Source organism: Hevea brasiliensis, chromosome 12, assembly GCF_030052815.1.
Source record: "Hevea brasiliensis isolate MT/VB/25A 57/8 chromosome 12, ASM3005281v1, whole genome shotgun sequence".
In the NCBI taxonomy this organism is placed as follows: Eukaryota; Viridiplantae; Streptophyta; class Magnoliopsida; order Malpighiales; family Euphorbiaceae; genus Hevea; species Hevea brasiliensis.
In genome coordinates this window covers 12,322,774-12,343,685 of record NC_079504.1, presented here as the reverse complement: position 1 = coordinate 12,343,685, position 20,912 = coordinate 12,322,774, and the positions used below count along the sequence as shown (strand labels likewise).

Below are 20,912 nucleotides of genomic sequence, written 5' to 3'. Positions count from 1 at the left end.
AAAAGAGTTGTATGAAGAAAGTGGCTAACTATAATATATTTTTCTTATATTCTAATTATATAAATATTTTTTAATAAATTTAAAAATTAGAAAAATACTTTTTCTTTTCTATATCAGTTTCAGTTTTATTTTAATTTGCCTTTTATTTTAAAATAAAAAATAATAAAATCATAGGGAAGTTTTAACTTTAAACAGTGCTTTGGGAATGTGCTCTCATTTGGCAGTCTCTCAGGCGATTTCATGCTCTCTCTCTCTCTCTCTCTCTCTCTACTTTTTCTAAATTTTCTTTTTGTTTTCCATCTTTGACTCTGCGCTTTTTATTTGACAACGAACGCTCCTCCGTTTCTCCCTCCCTCGCTTGATTTTCCTCTTCTCTGTCTCCGACGTCCGGTGCCTCCGGCTCAAGTCCTGTTCGGACCTCTTTCTCTTTCTCGGTTTCGCTCCCGCCCTTCCACAGCTGCTTCCATTCGCCGGGAAACTGCTATTCGTGAGCTTAGTGACACCGTTGATTCTTTTTGCTTTGTTAGTTTACGGTGGCAATCACTAACTTTGACTTGGGAATTTTTTGGGCCCTGGAGAGACTTGTAGATCTGTGAAAGAGCTGGTTTTTGGTTAGAGAACAAGTGGAAGAGGTGGAGGGGTTTTGATGTGAGGAGTTAGTAGATGTTATATGATGAACGGAGCTCCGGTGAGCGATCGGAGAGGGAGGTGGCGTTTTGGTAAATATTTTCACATGGAATGGCAGATCTTGTTAGCTACGGTAATGCCGAACGTGACATCGAGCAGGTTCTCTCTACCTCCTTCTCTGTCACTCCATTGCTTTTCTGTCTACTCTCGCGCGTTACTTTGATTAAAGTTGAGATTTTTTTTGGCTTAATTTGGGTTAAATTTTGTTAATTTTTATTATTCTTTTTTTTAATTTTTTGCATAATAAAATTATGGGAGTGAAATGCCTGACCATTCCGTTGCTAATTTTAGTTTTCTTTTTCTTGTTTATTTGACGCATATTTATAGACAATCAGTGATTTTTTTCCGCTTTGTTTGCTTGGATTTTACAATTTTCATTTTGAAGTGCTATATTTGAGGATGTTTTGTTGGGGATCATGCGCGACCATTTTGAAAGTTTGTTAAATAACGGGCTAATTGCATGGAGTAGGCCTGTTTGGTGCAAGGAAATAAATATTTCTCTTACTGGAAATTACTGACAGTCTACCAATGAACTCTAGTTGACTATTACTGGAGTTGTGTCCAGGGCTGTGAGTCTCGAGTTCAAACTAAAACTGAAAATTACAGTCTTGTTTGGTCATAAATGCCTATTTTCTTTTCCTGATCCTTTTTGGAATTTGTTTTCGAGGGTAACTTTTTGGAAATTTTTAATTGCCTATTTTAAGCAATCTAAATGATGCTTGAAGGTTTATTTGGAGGGAAACATACCATTGAAATGCAAAGAAGTGAATATGTGCCTGCCCAATGCTGAGACTCTATGGATCATCCTTATGCCAAATATAATAGTGATTATCTATTTGGACTTAAAAAGGTTTTACTATGGTGTTAGTGGCATTATCAAATGATAGGTCTCATGGTATACCAGGTTATTGCACAAAGCCTATTGTATTCTTTATCAAAGGTTTAATAAGAAATTCAAAGTTAAAATAGCAATGTTGCACCATTGTATATCGTGCCCATGAGAAATCTCCATTCAAATGATGCTGCTTGGCTGGAAGTTCCAAAGCTTTATGACTTTGTTGTGCTAAAATCTTTGTAACATAGTTAACTGAATACCAAGCCAGCATTTTTATTTTATTTTTTTTTTTGGTGTCTCTGCTATTATGTAATCTCTGTGTTCCAATGGAGTTATCCTTGTCATTATAAATTATCTTTATACCTTTTACAGGCTTTAATTGCTTTGAAGAAGGGTGCTCATCTTCTGAAATATGGTCGCAAGGGAAAGCCTAAGTTTTGTCCATTTAGACTTTCTAATGTAAGTTTGATTCTTCACTCTTGAGCCTAATAGTGCTATGAAGAACACCCTCAGATGTCAATGCCATATTTTTCTGTATGGTTTAGGTGAAATTGTAAAGCCACAATGTGCTCCAATGCGAGGGAATATTCAGAATGCTATGACATATGCTTTCTGTTTCTCTTTTTGACATAACAACCTGCTGTAACACATTTACGATAAACAAAAAATTGATTACAATTCAGAGATTGGTTTTTATTGGTGGGGATAGCTCTTTTATGCTTACTAGGGCATCTATTTAATTTTACTTTATGCTTAGTTTTTGTATTCATAAAAATCTTAAACGGATGCTTCTGTTAAATTAACCACAATTCCTGTGAAGGCTTCATCATTGATAGTTAGTTGTCTCATTTTTTGAATGATTAGGTTTGGGCTTCATCACTATATTTTTTGAATATATAATTGGTCTTGTGTATGTGTGCATGGATGATTGTAGAAGCTGGAAAATGCAAACAGCAAGCTTGTCAGTTGTGAAGGAGCTTTAGGGTTACGGGATGTCATATAAGTATATTTTATACCCAAATCTATCTGTCTGTCTCCTGCAGTCTCTTGTGAAGTTAGGCCAACGTGTTCTTGGCATTTCTGTTTTAAATATCTTGTTTATGGTCAGATGCTTGTTGATTGCCTAAATTGCTCCCTTCTAAAGAGATTCCATGAGTTGGTTTTAGTATCTAAAAATTCCTGCTATATATTCCATGAAATGGTTTGTTTATATTTTTGTTCCTTTCTAATGTGTTTATTCCTTTCATCGGTTTTCATATTCTTCACAAGTTGGCTTGTGATACTGCAATGCTATGCTTCTCCTCCCATGTGTTTTTCACACTATCATATTGTCATTGCTCTGTCGTATAAAAATGACAGGATGAAACAACTTTGATCTGGATTTCAAGTAGTGGTGAAAAAAGTTTGAAGTTAGCTTCTGTCTCTAAAATTATACCTGGACAAAGAACTGTAAGATTTCTATATCAATTATGTGTCAGTTTCATGTTTTTATCTCAATAATTAATTTATCCTGCACATATTAATTTTAATGATTAATCCCTTATATTGCAAATAATATTCTAATAATTTCTCCTTAATGTGCTACCAGGCTGTTTTCCAACGTTATCTTCGTCCTGAAAAGGACTATTTATCTTTCTCTCTTATATACAATAACGGAAAGCGGTCCCTTGATCTGGTTAGTGATGTTGTGGTATGATTACTTTTTAGTTCCTTCGTCTGCTGCTTAAACTTTGAATCTTATATGTTGTTGCCTTCTAGATCTGCAAGAACAAAGTTGAGGCAGAGGTTTGGATTGCAGGCCTGAAAGCATTAATATCTTCTGGTCAAGGTGGACGCTCCAAAATTGATGGATGGAGTGATGGAGGACTCTACCTTGATGTAATTCAACCTATTTTGATTTGATGGTTTATTTTCACTTGATGTTTCCTCCATTTCCATTCCCCACATGCAATCTTTATTTCAGTTTTGTTTCCTCCTATATTACATATATACCCAAACAATATGATGGCTAATCATATCCAGTGGCTTGCTTGCTTAGTAAATTTTTATTTCTCTTGGGACTGTGGGCGGTGGGAACCAGGGTGTTAGACATGTGAAGAGGAGTTTGGTTGTTCTCATGAATTTACAATATTTAGTCAATTAGGCATATACTTCTTGGTGTTGTCTACTGCTCTAGGCATGTTTAATAAATTATAAATAAAACTTGCATCTATGGGTGTGTTTTTGGCTGATATAGGTCCATTTATTCAGTGTATGTGCTTTCATAAATTTTTTAGTACAGTGATAATGTTTTAGAAGTCCAAAATACGATGGTTATGGTTTTTTCATACTGCTGTAGATTGTCTGATATTATATGGTGAATTGATTTCAGGACAGCAGAGACTTGACATCAAATAGTGCAAGTGACAGTTCCATTAGTGTTACAAGAGATATTAGTTCTCCAGACGTTTCTGTCAGTTTCAATCCAAGTTCGTCTCCAACGAGTTTTCAACCTGAGAATTCTCCAAATTCTGACTGGTCACATGTAGCATCAGACAACGCAAATATGCTAGTTAAAGGATCTGGTTCAGATGCTTTTCGGGTTAGTGTTTCTAGTGCCCCAAGCACTTCCAGTCATGGTTCTGCACCAGATGATTGTGATGCTTTAGGTGATGTATACATATGGGGTGAGGTCATATGTGATAATACCGTAAAGGTGGGGGCTGATAAGAATGCTAATTATTTGAGCACTAGAGCAGATGTTCTTCTTCCTAGGCCATTAGAGTCTAATGTAGTTTTAGATGTGCATCATATAGCCTGTGGGGTAAGGCATGCAGCGTTGGTCACAAGGCAAGGTGAAGTTTTTACATGGGGTGAAGAATCTGGTGGACGGCTTGGCCATGGTGTAGGCAAGGATGTTATCCAACCTCGTCTGATTGAATCTTTGGCAGTTTCCACTGTTGACTTTGTAGCATGTGGAGAATTTCATACTTGTGCTGTTACAATGACTGGAGAACTCTATACATGGGGAGATGGCATGCATAACGCTGGGCTTCTTGGTCATGGGACTGATGTCAGTCACTGGATGCCTAAGAGAATCTCAGGTCCACTGGAGGGACTTCAGGTTGCTTCGGTAGCCTGTGGGCCATGGCATACAGCCTTGGTAACATCAACAGGGAAGCTTTTTACATTTGGTGATGGAACATTTGGTGTCTTGGGCCATGGTGACAGAGAAAATGTTGCATATCCTAGAGAAGTAGAATCTCTTTCAGGGTTGAGGACTATTGCTGTTGCATGTGGGGTGTGGCATACTGCTGCTGTTGTGGAGGTTATTGTCACACAGTCTAGTGCCAGTGTTTCATCTGGGAAATTGTTTACTTGGGGTGATGGAGACAAAAATCGGCTTGGACATGGAGACAAGGAACCTCGGCTTAAGCCCACGTGCGTGCCAGCATTAATTGATTATAATTCTCACAAAATTGCCTGTGGGCATAGTTTAACTGTTGGCTTGACCACATCAGGACAAGTCTTTACAATGGGGAGTACTGTTTACGGTCAACTTGGGAATCCTTGTGCTGATGGGAAGCTACCTTGCTTGGTAGAGGATAAGCTTTCTGGAGAATCTGTTGAAGAAATTGCTTGTGGTGCATATCATGTAGCAGTTTTAACATCCAGGAATGAAGTTTACACATGGGGGAAGGGTGCCAACGGGAGGTTGGGCCATGGAGATGTTGAAGATCGTAAAACACCCACTCTAGTTGAAGCTTTGAAGGACAGACATGTGAAGTATATTGCTTGTGGTGGAAATTACACTGCAGCTATATGTCTTCATAAATGGGTATCTGGTGCTGAGCAGTCACAGTGTTCATCATGTAGACAGGCATTTGGGTTCACCAGAAAGAGGCATAACTGCTATAATTGTGGACTTGTGCACTGCCATTCATGCAGTTCCAGAAAAGCAACAAAAGCAGCCTTGGCTCCTAATCCTGGCAAACCATACCGTGTCTGTGATTCTTGTTTTGTGAAACTAAACAAGGTATCAGAGGGTAATAATCATAATAGGAAAAATTCTGTCCCTCGTCTTTCAGGTGAAAACAAAGATAGGCTGGACAAGAGTGAGATAAGGCTGTCAAAATCTGCGTTGTCTTTGAATATGGATTTGATTAAGCAGTTAGATAGCAAAGCGGCCAGACAAGGAAAGAAAGCTGATACATTCTCCCTTATTCGCTCCACTCAAGCACCCTCTTTGTTACAGCTGAAAGATGTTGTATTGTCCAGTGCAGTTGATCTGCGAGCAAAAGTTCCAAAACCTGTTCTTACGCCATCTGGAGTAAGTTCCAGGTCTGTGTCACCTTTCTCAAGGAGACCTAGCCCTCCGCGTTCTGCTACGCCTGTTCCAACAACATCAGGACTTTCATTTTCAAAAAGTATAACTGATAGTTTGAAAAAGACAAATGAGCTTTTGAATCAAGAAGTGCTTAAGTTGCGTGCACAGGTATATTGGCCATGCCTTGGGTCAGGTTCTTTTGTTAATTCAGTTTTTTACATGTTTGCTTTTCTCTTTATTTTTTCTTCTGGAGTTTTGGTGGGTGCACAGGGTGGTGTTAATATTGGATGTACCTATGTTCAAAGGATGCTTTAACTTTTTTCTACTGTTATGGATATGGCTTAGGTTGAGAGCTTGAGACAGAAATGTGACTTCCAAGAATTAGAGCTTCGGAAATCGGCAAAGAAGGTGCAAGAAGCTAAGGCATTAGCTGCAGAAGAATCTTCCAAAACCAAAGCTGCAAAAGATGTTATAAAGTCGCTTACTGCACAGGTATTTCCACTTTTTGCATTGCACTGCAGTTTGGTAAATAGTCCCAATGAATATGTGAGTTCCCGTATTTCCACGGGAAAACAGCATTTTTTTTAGCTCATTTAACTCTCCTAATTGTATTTAGTAGAAAGACTTAAACATCCTTGTTTTTAGTCTCTCAATCCCCAAAAAAGTTCAGCTTTCTTTTTTCACAGAAAATAAAAAAGTTAATATTATACAAACTCAAATTTTTCATTCCATTCTTCCTTTTATACCCCACATTATTTTCTAAAATAGTTAGCATCTTTGTCTTATTTAGAGTTGTTTGTCTTGAAAATATGCAGTCACAATTAATCTCGCATTTTTCTATGAAATTAAATGAGGGTTAGAATAGGAAAATCGCTCTTTTTTTTTTTTTTTTAAACTTTGTGAAAGTGGGTATATATTTTGGGACAGTCTAAAGGAGAATGGTGGGCAACCGTTGTGGGACGGAATAAATATTCATATATGACTGTACAAACTGTTGAATATTTTTTGATAATTCATTTTTTACATTATTATCCCAGCTGAAGGAAATGGCTGAGAGGCTGCCATCTGGGGTCTATGATGCTGAGAGTATGAGGCCATACCTAACAAATGGTTTGGAGCCAAATGGTGTTCATTATGCTGATGCAAATGGAGAGAGGCATTCAAGATCTGATTCCGTCAGTGGAACTTCCTTGGCCTCCCCCATGGGAATTGACTCTACATTGTCAAATGGAGCTCAGGGTCCAGCTCATTCATTCAGGGATCCAACTCCAAACAATGGATGGGTTGGCCATCCAGATACAAGACTGCCCAATGGTGGTGGAGGGATTCAGTCAATTAGTACTGTGACAGATTCTGTTGACGGGAGGGAATCTAGATCTCTTCATGATGGTGAGACTGGTGTGAGATCAAGGGGTACATCATTGGTTGCTAGCAGCAATCAAGTAGAGGCCGAGTGGATTGAACAGTATGAACCTGGTGTATATATAACACTGATGGCCCTGCATGATGGAACTAGAGATCTTAAACGAGTGCGCTTCAGGTAATTTTTTACTATTTATATATCATATTTTTAGACATTAATTACTTGTCTTAATTCTTAAAGGCTTGAAACTATAAGGAAACCAAAAAGCTTATTCATTTAATGTTGGAGATACTGAAATATATTCAAGTTTTTAGGATGATTTCAGATTGTTCATTATAGTAATGCTGATTATGATCAAATGTGTTTCCCTTTGGGGTTCTAGATTCATTTTGTTCTTTCCTTGAGTAGAGAAACATAAAATACCAAATAAAAGATCCACATTACCATTGAATATGGTGGCGAACAATCTGTGCTTTGCATTTAGCAAGTAAAATGTTCTAATATGGTAATCATTTTGATGCAACCTGATTCTATAAATGAATTTGCAGCCGGAGAAGATTTGGTGAGCACCAAGCAGAAACTTGGTGGTCGGAGAATCGTGGAAAGGTGTATGAAAAGTACAATGTTCGTGGATCAGACAAATCCTCAGTTTCAGGCCAGGCTGCTCGCAGATCGGAGGGAGCCGTGTCTTCCTGTTCCCAACCTTAGCAAAAACGGGAAGGAGGGAAGTTGTTTCTCAAACACATTTTGTACCTTCAACAACGAGGGTTTTAAGGTAAGGCAAAGATGAAGCTATACCTACATCTGTTTTTTTGTCCTCTTCTTTTTGATGTTCTTACCCCTTCCCTCTATAATTTGTTTTCTTTCCTCCATTTTTAATTTCTTGGGTATCTGCCCTTTAGAAATCTATTGTATTTTAGTGTATATAAAAGCATTGATTGTGATATAATTCGGGCAAGAAAGTTTTTTGTTCTTTGCTTTCCCACCCCATGCTTCCCAAAATTTTCCATTTTCCCCCGCATATATATATATATATATATATACATTCTCCTACAATGCAATTTCCCTTTTGGGATTGGTGCATCTAAGGATAGACTTCTTTCCCTCACACTTTGGCTGAGAAAAGCATTGATGGTGATTTTTTTATTCTAATTAATGATTAGAGTGAATTCTTTGTAAATATAACAGTTGTACTAAATAAATTCTCCTAGTGTCGTGGAGGATGACAATCCTTATTCGGTTTACCATGCCTAATTATTCATTTTTTCATTTAGTTATTCCCACACATATTGGAGTAGACCTGGCGGGCCAGAGCCACGGTCTCACCGTCAGGAGCAATCGCAGTTTGAAATGGTTCCGATTTGATATAGATTTGGTTTGGTTTTGGTTCAATTAGGTATTATCAAATTCGAAAAAAAAAAGTATTATCAAATTATAATAAACTCTTTTTTACATCGTTTATTTAATTTTTAATGTAAAAAAAATAAAGAGGCTCATATAAATTTAATATTCTTTTTTATAAAAAAAAAAAAAAAAAATTTTTTTGAATCAGGCGAGTTCTGGTCAAGTTCATGAGGGGATCGCAATCGGCCTTCCTATACTTCGGTTCTTGGGGGTTCTTTTTTTCAGTTAGTGTTGCCAATGATCAAATTTAATGATGATTAGTGGTAGAATTTTATTATGATTAGAGTGAATAATTAATTATGAATGGTTTATCATGAAATTTTATTTTAAAAAGCAATATATATGGTACAATTAGAGCGGTTGAAGAAATATGATTACTCAGGGTGTTCATTAGACAAACTTCTTTTTAATAATGTTTTTATTTTTTATTTTAAATTGAATTTAGATAAAAAAAAATGTTAATTTTTGGAGATAATTTTAGATAAAGGTTCAAATTAATCCCTAAAGTATATCATAATAGTCAATTCAGCCCTTACAAAAAGTTTAGACTCAATTAAGCCCTCCACATATCAATTTTGGCCAATTAAAACCTAAAAGAGTCAGTCACATGATCCACGTGACCATCAACTTTGTTAAATGTCCATCCTTTAAAATAATAAAATATTATTTTACTAATTTTAGAATTAATAATTTCAAAAATTCTCTTCTTCACCGATAAAGCTCCACCACTTGGTTCAAGATCATCGCTGCCGTTCACTTCTTTACCGAGCAAAGAACAAATCCTGAGACAAAAGAACGTTCATGGCTGCCAGGAGTTCAAAAGATATAACCCAAAATTTGCTAAAAAACCAGATCACCGAGATTTTTGGAGGAAGAAAACTTGATGCTTCACATATCTCAATACATATTTTTCATGATGAAAACAACCATCAACCAATGCCAGTATCATCCATCTACGCAATGATTTAACAAACAGGAAAATTCATAGCTTTATTAGCAAGAAACAACACATAAGAAAGCTCACAATTATAGAAAAATGTTATTGAGAGGAAATATGAATATACAAGAAATGTGTTCATGACTTCACAAAAATCATATGAAAGTTGATCAATTAATTAAGAATGAAAACGTAAGGTTCCATTATATCCAAACAAAATCACCACAAACAAAACTTAATGCCATGGTTGAATTCAAGCAATTCGTGATCATAAATATCAGAGCTTCATGAAACAAAAAAAAAAAAAAGGGACATTTGAATCAAATATCAAGCATTTGAAGTGTATGCTTCTGCAGAGCATCCTTCAATTCACTAGTGGACGATTTCGCCTCCTACAAGCTTCGTGCAAGCCCGAACACGACTCTTGGCATCATGTCTCTAGAATCCAGAGACCGCTCGTCCTCACCGCCAGCAAACTTCCAATCGTGCAACTCTCAAGCCGGCCAATGAACTCCGATGATTTCCATGCCATCTGCAATCCCAGTTCAAGAGATCTCTATTGCAAAGATTACAAACCTATCACCATCTTCTCATTCGACCCTCCCCACAAGCAGAGAAGATTCTCAAACAGTAACTCAACCCACACTCACCGCCACCACTCCGACCACACTTCTTCATTAAAACTAGATCTGACTTATTTCCCCTATCTCTCAGCTCTCTCACTTCACCTGTACCATCTTTCTTTGGCTCAGCACTCCCTCATCGACACCCCAATTACAGACCCATTTGACATCACACTATTGTCGTCTTGGTTGTTCATACGACGAAGACGATATAAATAGGGATGCTTACTCCCACTGTTATTCCATTGAATATTGACCAAAATAGACAGATTTTGAACATCTTTTATGAGGGAGAGTAGAACAGAGGTTTTGATTCTCATCTACGGTGGAGAACTTGGAATCAAATTCTGGTTTTTTTTTTTTTAATACCATTAAATCACACGTTAAAATAGAGTTTAATTAATCAAAATTAATATATTAAAGGCTTAATTGAGCTTAAACTTTCTTCAAGAGCTCAATTGACTATTTAGATATATTTAAGGTTAATTTGAGTTTTTAGTCTATAATTTTTAAAATTTAAAATTAATTTTTATTTAATTATTTAATATTAAATAATTAAATATATATATATATTTAAAGAAAGTGATATTTCTATATCCTGTAGGTGAGTTGGTAACCTGTTACCAACAGAAACTGTGTCGTTAAGGATAAAAAGTTAACAGCAAGTTCCAAAATTGGGGGTTTGTTGAATTTCTCATAAAACTGACAGAACGTGTAGGTTACTTTCTACCAAAAAATAAATAATTGGCATCCAAAAAAATAATGAAAAATATATTGTTATTATTATTATTATTAGTGAAAATGTCATTAATTAATTAAATGTCTCATGTTTGTCTGGTAATAGTCAGTCATTAGAGTGATTAAATAAGGATTAATCAATAAGTGTGTGAGACAGAGAGATGTTGGGAATACAAATCTCACATAAAAATAAAATTAAAATGATAAATATAAATAATTAAATTACAATGCATTAATTAGTTAATCATTTTGATATATAAGCGGTTCAATCATTTATATAAGTTTGTATTAAAATAAATTAAAAAATATAATTTATTCAAACTCTCTCTAAAATTTAACAAATATTTCTACTATAATCTTTGTATTTGTTTCAATTAAAAGATGGGTCAAGTTTAATTGCAATTTAATTAAGAAGATCAATGTCAATTAGTGGATTACAAAGTATATATCCATGACTAAGTGTGGAATCTTTCTTTTACATTTTTTGGTGAATTACTTGTATGTAATTGCAAAATGTATTATTTTAATTTCTAGATTAAATTTTTTTAAGAATTAATTTTATTTAAATAGAGAAGACAGAAAAAAAAAAAAAAAAGTAAGTCCAATCTATCCCAAGTCAACTAAGAGACTTATAATGCATCTACCAAGGAAAGTTTTAAAGGTTTAGGAGAAATATTGTATGGGTCCTTTTTTTAACCAAACACACTTGAAATTTCCCTATGAAAAATACAAAGTTTAATGTTTTATTTAACCACTATTGACTTTAGGATTACAGTCATTGAGGATGACCATTTGTGACTTGTCTCACATAGCCTTCAATTCTCTCATATTTGAATTTCAATGCTATCATATGTCCACTTTTTCAACTCATTTTTATTGAGCTTTTTTTAAATAGAATTTAAAATAATTTTTTTTTTCAAAAAAATTAATTTTTTATCTTCATTTTTAGATATTTCAAATGTATCTCCATTTTAATGAATTAAGACTAATTTATTAACGTCAGGTTAACTCATTAAAGGGTAAAACACTCTCAATGAGTATCTTTTTTATCCACGAGAATAAACATTCAAGCTCGCTTAATCATTCATACCAAATACTCATTAGTATCGAATTTTGTTATCTTCTAATTACAATACCAAATGTAATAAAATAATATATGTAATTTAAGTTCAGATTAATAAAAGACTTAAAAGATTAATGAAGAAATTTCTCCATATGAAAAATTCTTGTAACACTATTTGCAAATTAAAGCAAATATATATATATATATATATATATATATATATATATATATATATATATATATATATGATGTGCACAAATTGCAACATAATGCTAATAATTAAGGGGCCTAACATAAGTAGAACAAGATATTTATATTAAGTTTAACAAATCTCTCTCTCACTCCTTCTATATATATTTTTCTTTTGGACATGTTACGTAAATAAGTTTTAACTCAAATTATTTTTAAGATTATAAAATGTTCAAATTGGAATTCTAAATCAAAGTGAATATTATATAAGAAAAGGTAAATAAATATATTTTATTCAAGAAATTTTATTATTTTATATTATATTTTAATTTAGTTTCTGATAGCAAAAAGAGTGGTTAAAAAGTAGAAGCGGTAAGGTATATAATCTCTCCTTGAATTTTCAGATCATCATCATAATGCACATCTAAATTCATCAGAAGTAGCACTCCACTTTAAGTTTCTAGTTTTCAAGACCTAGATGAGTGTAGTATAGGATAGGGAGGAGGCAGAAGTAGTGCAGAACTGTTAAAAGGAAAAGAAAGAAATTGAAGAAAAAGAAAAAGATATAGTTCATTAATTATTATATCAGATCAAATCAAAACAAAGATTATATATATATATCACGTCACCTTCACATAATTATGGGGGTATGGTCACTTCTTTCACCTGTTCATTGTCTTGCACGACTTCACATTTCAGACAAAGTACCTACTTCTCATTTTCTTCTTCTTCTTCTTCTTCTTCTTCTTCTACTATCAGTCTATGACCATGAGAATGCGTTCACTTCATCAATGGCTCCACCATTAATTAATATATATCTTTGTTCATTTGAATCAAAAGAAAATGATTCTACCTCAATTCTACTTAAATATATATATATATATATATATATATATATATATATATATCAACTAAGAGAAGGAAAGGTTCATCGTTTGATCTTGCATTTCCATGATATTATAAGTTAGAAAACGTAAGGGCTAAAATCTTGATATAATTATAAGGTGTAATAAACAAAACCAGAAAGCTTGCATGTTCCATACAAATGTTCTTTTTATTTGTATACAAAAAATTATTTTTTCTTCTCTCAATCTTGAAGCTTCTTTTGCTACTTACTCAACTCATAAAGATGATAATGCTAAAAACAGCTTGCTATAGTTAGGTTGCTATAGTACTCCTTGGAGCAAAAGGAGAATTAAAACCCACATGAACTCATGGACAATTTACGCAATCTTTCCCTTTTTTATTTCTTGAGAGAGTCAACAAAAAAGAGAATATATAACTCAGAAAAGTTTTAAAGAAACCATTCCAGCCCCATATACATACCCATCAAGCTTTTAATTAGCATGAGTAGCGGAAAAAAGACGACTCATAACCTATATTTGTATTCTTGGGCAGCTGCTTCTGTGATAATATATATCATTCTTCATGGGGATGCATTTGTGCTTTGTAGGCCGATGTCATTGTGCGTCTTTGAAGGACCAGATGGTGGAATTGGCATTGCTTTTGGCAAGAAACCAAAGAAGGTGCGTGGTGAATTCTTAGACATGGGTTTGATCTTGAAAATTTGAGCATTCTGCCTCGACCCATGAGACTGAGCAACAAAAGATACAAGTAAGAGCAGCCACAACACTAGAACTAGATGACTCTTGCCCATTTCACCAATCCCAAAACCTAGAGTGCAAGAAGAGAGAAAAATAAACAGGAGATTCAAGAAAACCTCTAGACAGACAAGAAAGGTAGATTTGGTCAGCTAAAAGGTTTAAAGAGGAGATATGTGATGTCCAACCACAGGCTCCAAAAGATTATGCATATTATAATGAGGAATTTGGTATGTTGGTGAAATTTATAAATGATAGGGGCATTAGAAAAAGAGGAAAAAAACAAAGCGGAATTGTGGAAACATGGGAGAGTAAATGCTGGGTCTTGCTCATGGTCATGTGCAATAAGATCCATCGGTGTGTTTCACCTTTGTTTGGGCAAAGAAAATGAACAAGAAACTATAGTCCTCGAATTAAATTTTTAGCTAGACAAAAGCTTTTGAAAGGTCCTAGCAAGAACGGGTCTTTAGGAGGTGTGTCTGAGAGGAAAACACATATGACAGGACGGAAATTTTTTGTCTAGCTTCTGTTTTTGTACACTTTTTTTTTTTTATCAGAATTTAGAATTTGTATCCCAATTGTTAGCTAAACTGACTAACCACCCCTGAACCCCAGCGATATCTGAAAATCAAAAAAGCTAAATAGTAAGCTATAAGGTCTTAGGTTAAATGATATACTTACAATCCCTAGATTCAAATCTGAGATCTCTTTCAAACTCATCTCATCATTAATCAATAGGTTAATGAATCATTGATTGTTTTTATACACTCAAATATATTTCATGTGAGATTTATAAATTTTGTATGAAATTTTCTTTTTTTTTTTTTTTGTAATGGAAGAAAAAGGGCAAAAAAAAAAAGTGTGCGGAGGAAATTGAAGGGGGCTTGTGCATGATAGTTAGGTGTTTTAGTGGGTCCGTATGGTAGTTAATGGCCGACTAGGGAACTTCAACTATAGGCGTCGTGGTAGCCTAGTTACTTAAAATGTCTATTTGATCCCGGTCCATCTTTATTGTTTACTTTTCGTTACGTGTAATTTGAATTCCATTGCTTGGGTTAGATTCATTCTACTGATCATGGATTGGTTCGACTTTTGAATCAAATTAAGACCGTTTTGAATTAAACTTGAAATAAATTTTATCAACTGTTTAAAGGTTTAAATCAAAACCGACAGTTCAACTCTATGATCTAATTTATGCAATTATCAATCTAATTTCTATTCCAAATTTTTTTTAAAGAAAATTTGAATGGCATAGAAAACACTATTTCAAATCAAATTTGAAAATGAAATTGCTATTAAACCAGCCTTGAATTATCTTGATCTATAATTAACTAGAACAACTTAAGACAAAGTCTAATTTCAGTTCATGTCCTTTTCAATCCTTACTTGCTAGTTTTAGTATGAACTAGCTCGGTTCATATTGATAGTCGTCAACTTATAAAAGTATATGACTTATAAATACCAAAAGAAAAAATTAAAATTTCAACTTATCAATATTTATTTTTTTTAGCTTATAAATTTAATTTATAAATTAAAAAATTATTATAAATAAATAAATTAACTCTTATAAATTGATTTAATCAACTTATAAATTAAGATAAATATCTTCTTAATTCTATGAATTAGATTAAAAATCAATAATTACTATAATTTTGCAAGAAAGAATTCATATATCTCAATAATATTTAGTAATAATTATATCTTATTGGGTTATTTAATTGAAGATGTAACCACTTCAAATTGAATAAAATAATGACTCACACATTTAATAGTTGAATTAAAAAAAAAAAAAAACTTTGAACTTTTGTGTTAAAGAGCCTCAACAATAGAACATGGGATTTTGTCCTTTGCCAAAATGAATAGGCATTTCGTAGAGCTTTTCTAGTACATGTCGTCTACCTTTTAACAAACTTATCCTCATTTCCCAAAATTTGAAGAAGCGTCCTACCAATTCTCAGAACCCACCAAGTGTTTGACAAAAATACAACATGAAAGATAGGGTATACGGACTATTATCTATCACTCTTGTTTTGTGCCACTACCCATCATCCTCTTCTCCTTTCAGCAACTGTCATGGTATTATTATTTTATCCCATTTCCAGTTTCCTTCATCGGAGAGTATACGGACGATGATAGGGTGGGGCTCTTGTGGTTGCATAGGGCTAATAAATAATGGGGGCCGATTCAGGAAAGGGTTGATGGGTTTCTGTAATAAAATATGAAATCGCTGAACCAAGAAGGACCCACTTGCCGTTTGAGGAGTTGGCAGAGAAGATCTGAGGACGAAGTAATCTTTTCCAGGGACAAGTTGACGGAAAGTGATTTTTAGGTAATGTGGTGAGGCTCCTAAGCTAAGCTTTCATGTGAAGGAAAGCTACAAACTTTTGAAATTTTAAATTTTGAAATAGAATCATTGTATGAATACGATTTTATTATAACAGTGAATCTCATATAAATCTTATCCTAATTAAGAGTAAAAGCCTTTTCAAATCAATCATTACAGAATTACAGTGCAGTAGAAGATTATGCGATTACTCATGCTATTGGGGAGCTCATTGGGCCTGATGGCAGGTCTCTAAATTGAATACAGCACAGATATTCCTATTGGGCTTGTAACATAGTATTTTATCCATCCTAACACAGCCTTGGAGTGGATTTTTCAAAGGAAATGTCAATAATAGCAGCCATCTGTTGAAGATTTGAATTTCCAATAGCACTTATACTGTGAAAGCACCCTGAATAGTTGATCAGAAAAAATCCCTATCTTAGTTTCAGTCCAAAGCAGCTGATCAGGAGGAAAGGAAGGAGAGATATGAGAGGAAGATACAAATCTTTTTAGCTTCAACAGGCCAAAATAATTGATTAATTAGCTCCACATTCCACTGGTTGGTATCATGGTTTATCTAATTTCATAAGAGTTATCAATTATAATTAATATATTCAATTAAAGAAAATATTTTATTTGAAAAATCTCACGACTTAAATGCTGATTGCGATGGGGTTTGACCCATTGGATCACAGCTCAGAAAAAGGTCGCCAATGGCCGGCTCATGCGACTGACCATATCAGGTAACGGGTCCAACAAACTGGGTGTGTGAGAATCCCTATTAAAACCTTGAAAATAACTACACCATTTTAATAAATAAGGAACAACAACTATACCGGCACAAAGGGACTTATTATAAAATTATTTTAATTGATTTCTTTTAATAAAATTAAATTAAATTTTAGTTCAAAAATCATTTTCAATTAAATGAAATGAAAAAATTTTTAAAAAAAAAATAGAAAAGACATAAAAGAGTTCCCATCAACTCTTAATTTTTGACATTATTAGACAAAGACTACATGCTAAATCATTCTATCAATATAAGAAAAACAAGTATATTATTATTATTATTATTATTATTATTATTATTATTATTATTATTATTTATGGTGTTATAATAATTAAATAGCCGTATTCATACGCTGTGTCATAAAAATTATATAAATAACTTATTAGATAAATGTTTTAATAAAAAGTAATTATAAATGGGTAGTTTATAAAAGTATACTTTTAATTTTATTTATCTTATTTTGTAATAAAAGTATAATTTGTTTTATTTTTCTTTGATTTGGTGCTATTTTTTGTTAAAAAAATACATTATTATGAATCTCATAAATTTACCAAAAAAATATAAAATGCTAAGAAATAATAATAAAAAATTAAAAAACTGAAAGTATCGTTAAATATTATTTTCTAACAATTGAAATAATATCAATAAAAATAACTTTTACAATAGTCATCTATTAATTATTTTTAAATTCATTAAGTCCTCATCCTTTATTATTGTTTTATAAAAATAATTTTGATAAAAAATAACTTTTTTAAATACTTTTAATTAATAGTTTTTCAGTAAATATTTCAATTAATTTAATCTTCCTCTTTTATTATTATTTCGTAATTAATTGTTTATGCTAAAAAAAATACAATATTATGACATACAATTATTTCAAAATTCATTGAATATTTTTCATTTGTTATTATTTCATAAAAATTGCTAATTAAATATAAAAAAACTCATATTGTTTTAATAATAAATGTAAACTCAAACATTAATATTAAAAATAATGTTTCATCTATTTTAATTAATAATTCATTTATTAATATATTTAAAAATTCATTGATTCGATTTTTTAATTAATAATTCATAAAAATATCTAATCTGATATTTAATAATAATTTATTAATTATTTTAAGATTCATTGTATTCATAATAATACCAAATAACATATAAAATACATATATTTTATTTTTTTTATAATTTTATAGTATGTGTGTTGCAGTGCATTAAATAATTCATAGCCTATGATCATTTTATTATTTATATATGAAAATAAAATATAAAATTTAATTATTTAAAATAAAATACTAATTTTAATATTATAAATAAAAAATTTCTAATTTATAAGTTATTATATGTTTGATTAGATTATATTTTAAGAAAGATTGTATATTATAATTATTTTAATTGTTAAATTCCTGAAATAAAATCCAAAAGACTATATAATAATAGCTCTTTCATGGATGAAATCTACACTTGTAATTATTATTTTATTAAAATTAAATTTTTAGCATCATTTTATTATATAATTAACATATAACTACCCATAAATTATAACCTAAAATACAATAAATATTCCTATTTGTAGAATTAACTAAATAAATACTAAAACTGGCATTTTAAATTAAATAATTGTATTTAATACTTACTTATTGACCTAATTACACAAAAATTTTAACTTTAATTTGAGTTTTAAAATAAATCTTTTAATTTTGACAATATAATTGTGCCCAAAGCTTTCAAACTATAAACGACCTCATTAAATTTGATTGAGTTTTTTAGTAAATTGAAATGGGTGGCCTATGATATACCGATGTCATTTTCTATTGAATCATGACCGAGTTGTGAAAATCGCAATGACCTAACACTCTGTTTGGATAAATTATTAAAGAGAAAGGAAAAAAAAAAGGGAAAAATTTTCTTATTTTTCAGCGCTTATTTTTCCTCTTTATGTTTGAATAAGTAAACAAAAAATAAAAAATAAAAAATGAAAAAGGATAAGCTACTTTGATTATTTGATTTCTTATTTTCTCTCTAGGAAGAAAATAACTAAAAGAAAATATGACAATTTTTCCTCTTTCTCCTTATTTTGCTTCTTCTTTCCAAATAAGAAAAAATATCTCGTCAACTTTATTTTTCTCTTATTATTTTCCTTCCCTATCTCTTTTCCACCTATCTAAACAAGGTGTAAGTATTTTTTGAACTTTTAGAAGTAATCGGTCACGTGATAAATGGTAACTAAAGAAAGAGGAATGAGATAGAGAAGGAGAAAAAAAAAAAAAGAAAGAAATGAAAAAGAAAATTTAATAAAACATTTCAGCATAACAAGAAAATCACTCCGTAAGTTCTATGGCCACAATGAAACAAAAATGATTTGATATAGAAAATAAGCACCGAATTAATGCCTTAGAACAGTCATACAAAATGGCCGTGTTGGTTTAGACTCACAGTGATAGGAGTAAAAGCATTGATATGTATCCAAAAGGAGAAGAGTCAAACGTGGAGAAGAAGACCCTAAGTTTAGCCGTGTATGCATTCTCTTGATCACATTAATTCTATTCAAACTTTCACACGCACGCACCGTGCCTTTGATTTCTGTATTTTTCTCTTTAGTTCAAACTTTTGTTCCCATAAACACATTCATATATGGAATCAACTTTACTCATTTGCTTGTAAGAATAATGCAAATTAATAATATAAAAATGGGATTAATATTTTATTGTGCATTGTTTCAATAAATGATGAAGAAAATTTTAATATTTTAATAGATTTGATATTACATTTAATAAAAAAATTTATGTCAAGAAATTTATAGGTCATTCATATATTTATATATTTTTTTTCAATGTGAAAATTCTAATTTATTCACTTGTGAAAAAATTTAATATCATGGAATCATTTTAGATTTTATATATCCGTATTATAAATTAATGTTCGAGTACCTTTTTGTTTGGATTACTCAATCAAAGTGAAAAAAAAAAAATTCACTCGAAATATGTCTTATCATTTGATGTGATATTATTATTTATTATGTAAATAATTACAAATTTATTGTAAATTAAGGATTTATTTTCAGTGAATGATAGTTAATAAGTGCTAATCATTTCTGTTAATTGATGATTAATAACTTATTTATATGAAGTGTTTAGAAAAATTTTATCTAACTATTATTATTAATGAATAAAAATGTATATATATAATTTATTTTATTATTAAAATAAATATATAATTATTATTTTATTAATATATAAAAAAATATATATAATTTATTTTATTATTAAAATAAATATATAATTATTATTTTATTAATCCATAAATATATAATTATTAATTTATTATATCATATTATTTATTTTATTAATCAAATAACGTAGTTTATTATTTTTATTATTTTGAAGCGGCAATAATTAATTAAAAATAACTTTAATTCACAATTTTTTGAAATATAACAGTTTAAGAAGTATATCAACTAAATAATATTATTTGATATCTTTATCAAATGAGTTTGAATATGAAACCTCTATTGGTTATCTTAAATCTCTAATCCAAATACTATCTAAATAGTTTTCAATAATCAACTGTTAATGAACTAATATCACAATATCAAATAAGGTTTCCATTTGAGCAGAAAAAAGAAATAAAATTAAGAAAACCTTGATCATGGACTGCTGCAAGCTTGAGAAACAAGGAAAACTAATAAATTGTAGAAATTAGGTATAACTAATGTCTAGACAATTATGAATTTGAATTGATTCATTTTGAAGTAATTTCAGGCAATGATCATGATATGGATGGGACATCCATTACAGGTGGTGTTAGATAATTATTTTTATTTAGTTAATAATTCAGTAATTTAATATTTAACTTGTAATATTTTTCTTTAAAATTTTTACTTTTAATAAGAGATAGCCTCTCTTCTATTTCGTTTATTTAATTTTAATAAATTTAAATTTATATATTTTAATTAATATATTCTTTTATTTTTATTTTATATTTTTAATGGGTAAAATTATTATTATTATTATTTTTTTTTAGTGTTTTAATAAACTCAATATGGCAGGG

General features: G+C 31.3%; 1 protein-coding gene across 1 annotated transcript; it reads left to right on the top strand.

The window, feature by feature from the left end:
* The first annotated feature begins 230 nt into the window (after positions 1-230).
* Positions 231-8,176, top strand: LOC110643893 (PH, RCC1 and FYVE domains-containing protein 1). The gene is made up of 10 exons (XM_058131140.1): positions 231-487; positions 589-786; positions 1,895-1,981; positions 2,882-2,971; positions 3,111-3,197; positions 3,281-3,400; positions 3,894-5,996; positions 6,174-6,320; positions 6,866-7,368; positions 7,740-8,176. Exons 2-10 carry the CDS (start codon positions 739-741, stop codon positions 7,897-7,899), a joined length of 3,345 nt encoding a protein of 1,114 aa, XP_057987123.1. The 5' UTR covers positions 231-487; positions 589-738; the 3' UTR covers positions 7,900-8,176.
* Positions 8,177-20,912: the final 12,736 nt, after the last annotated feature.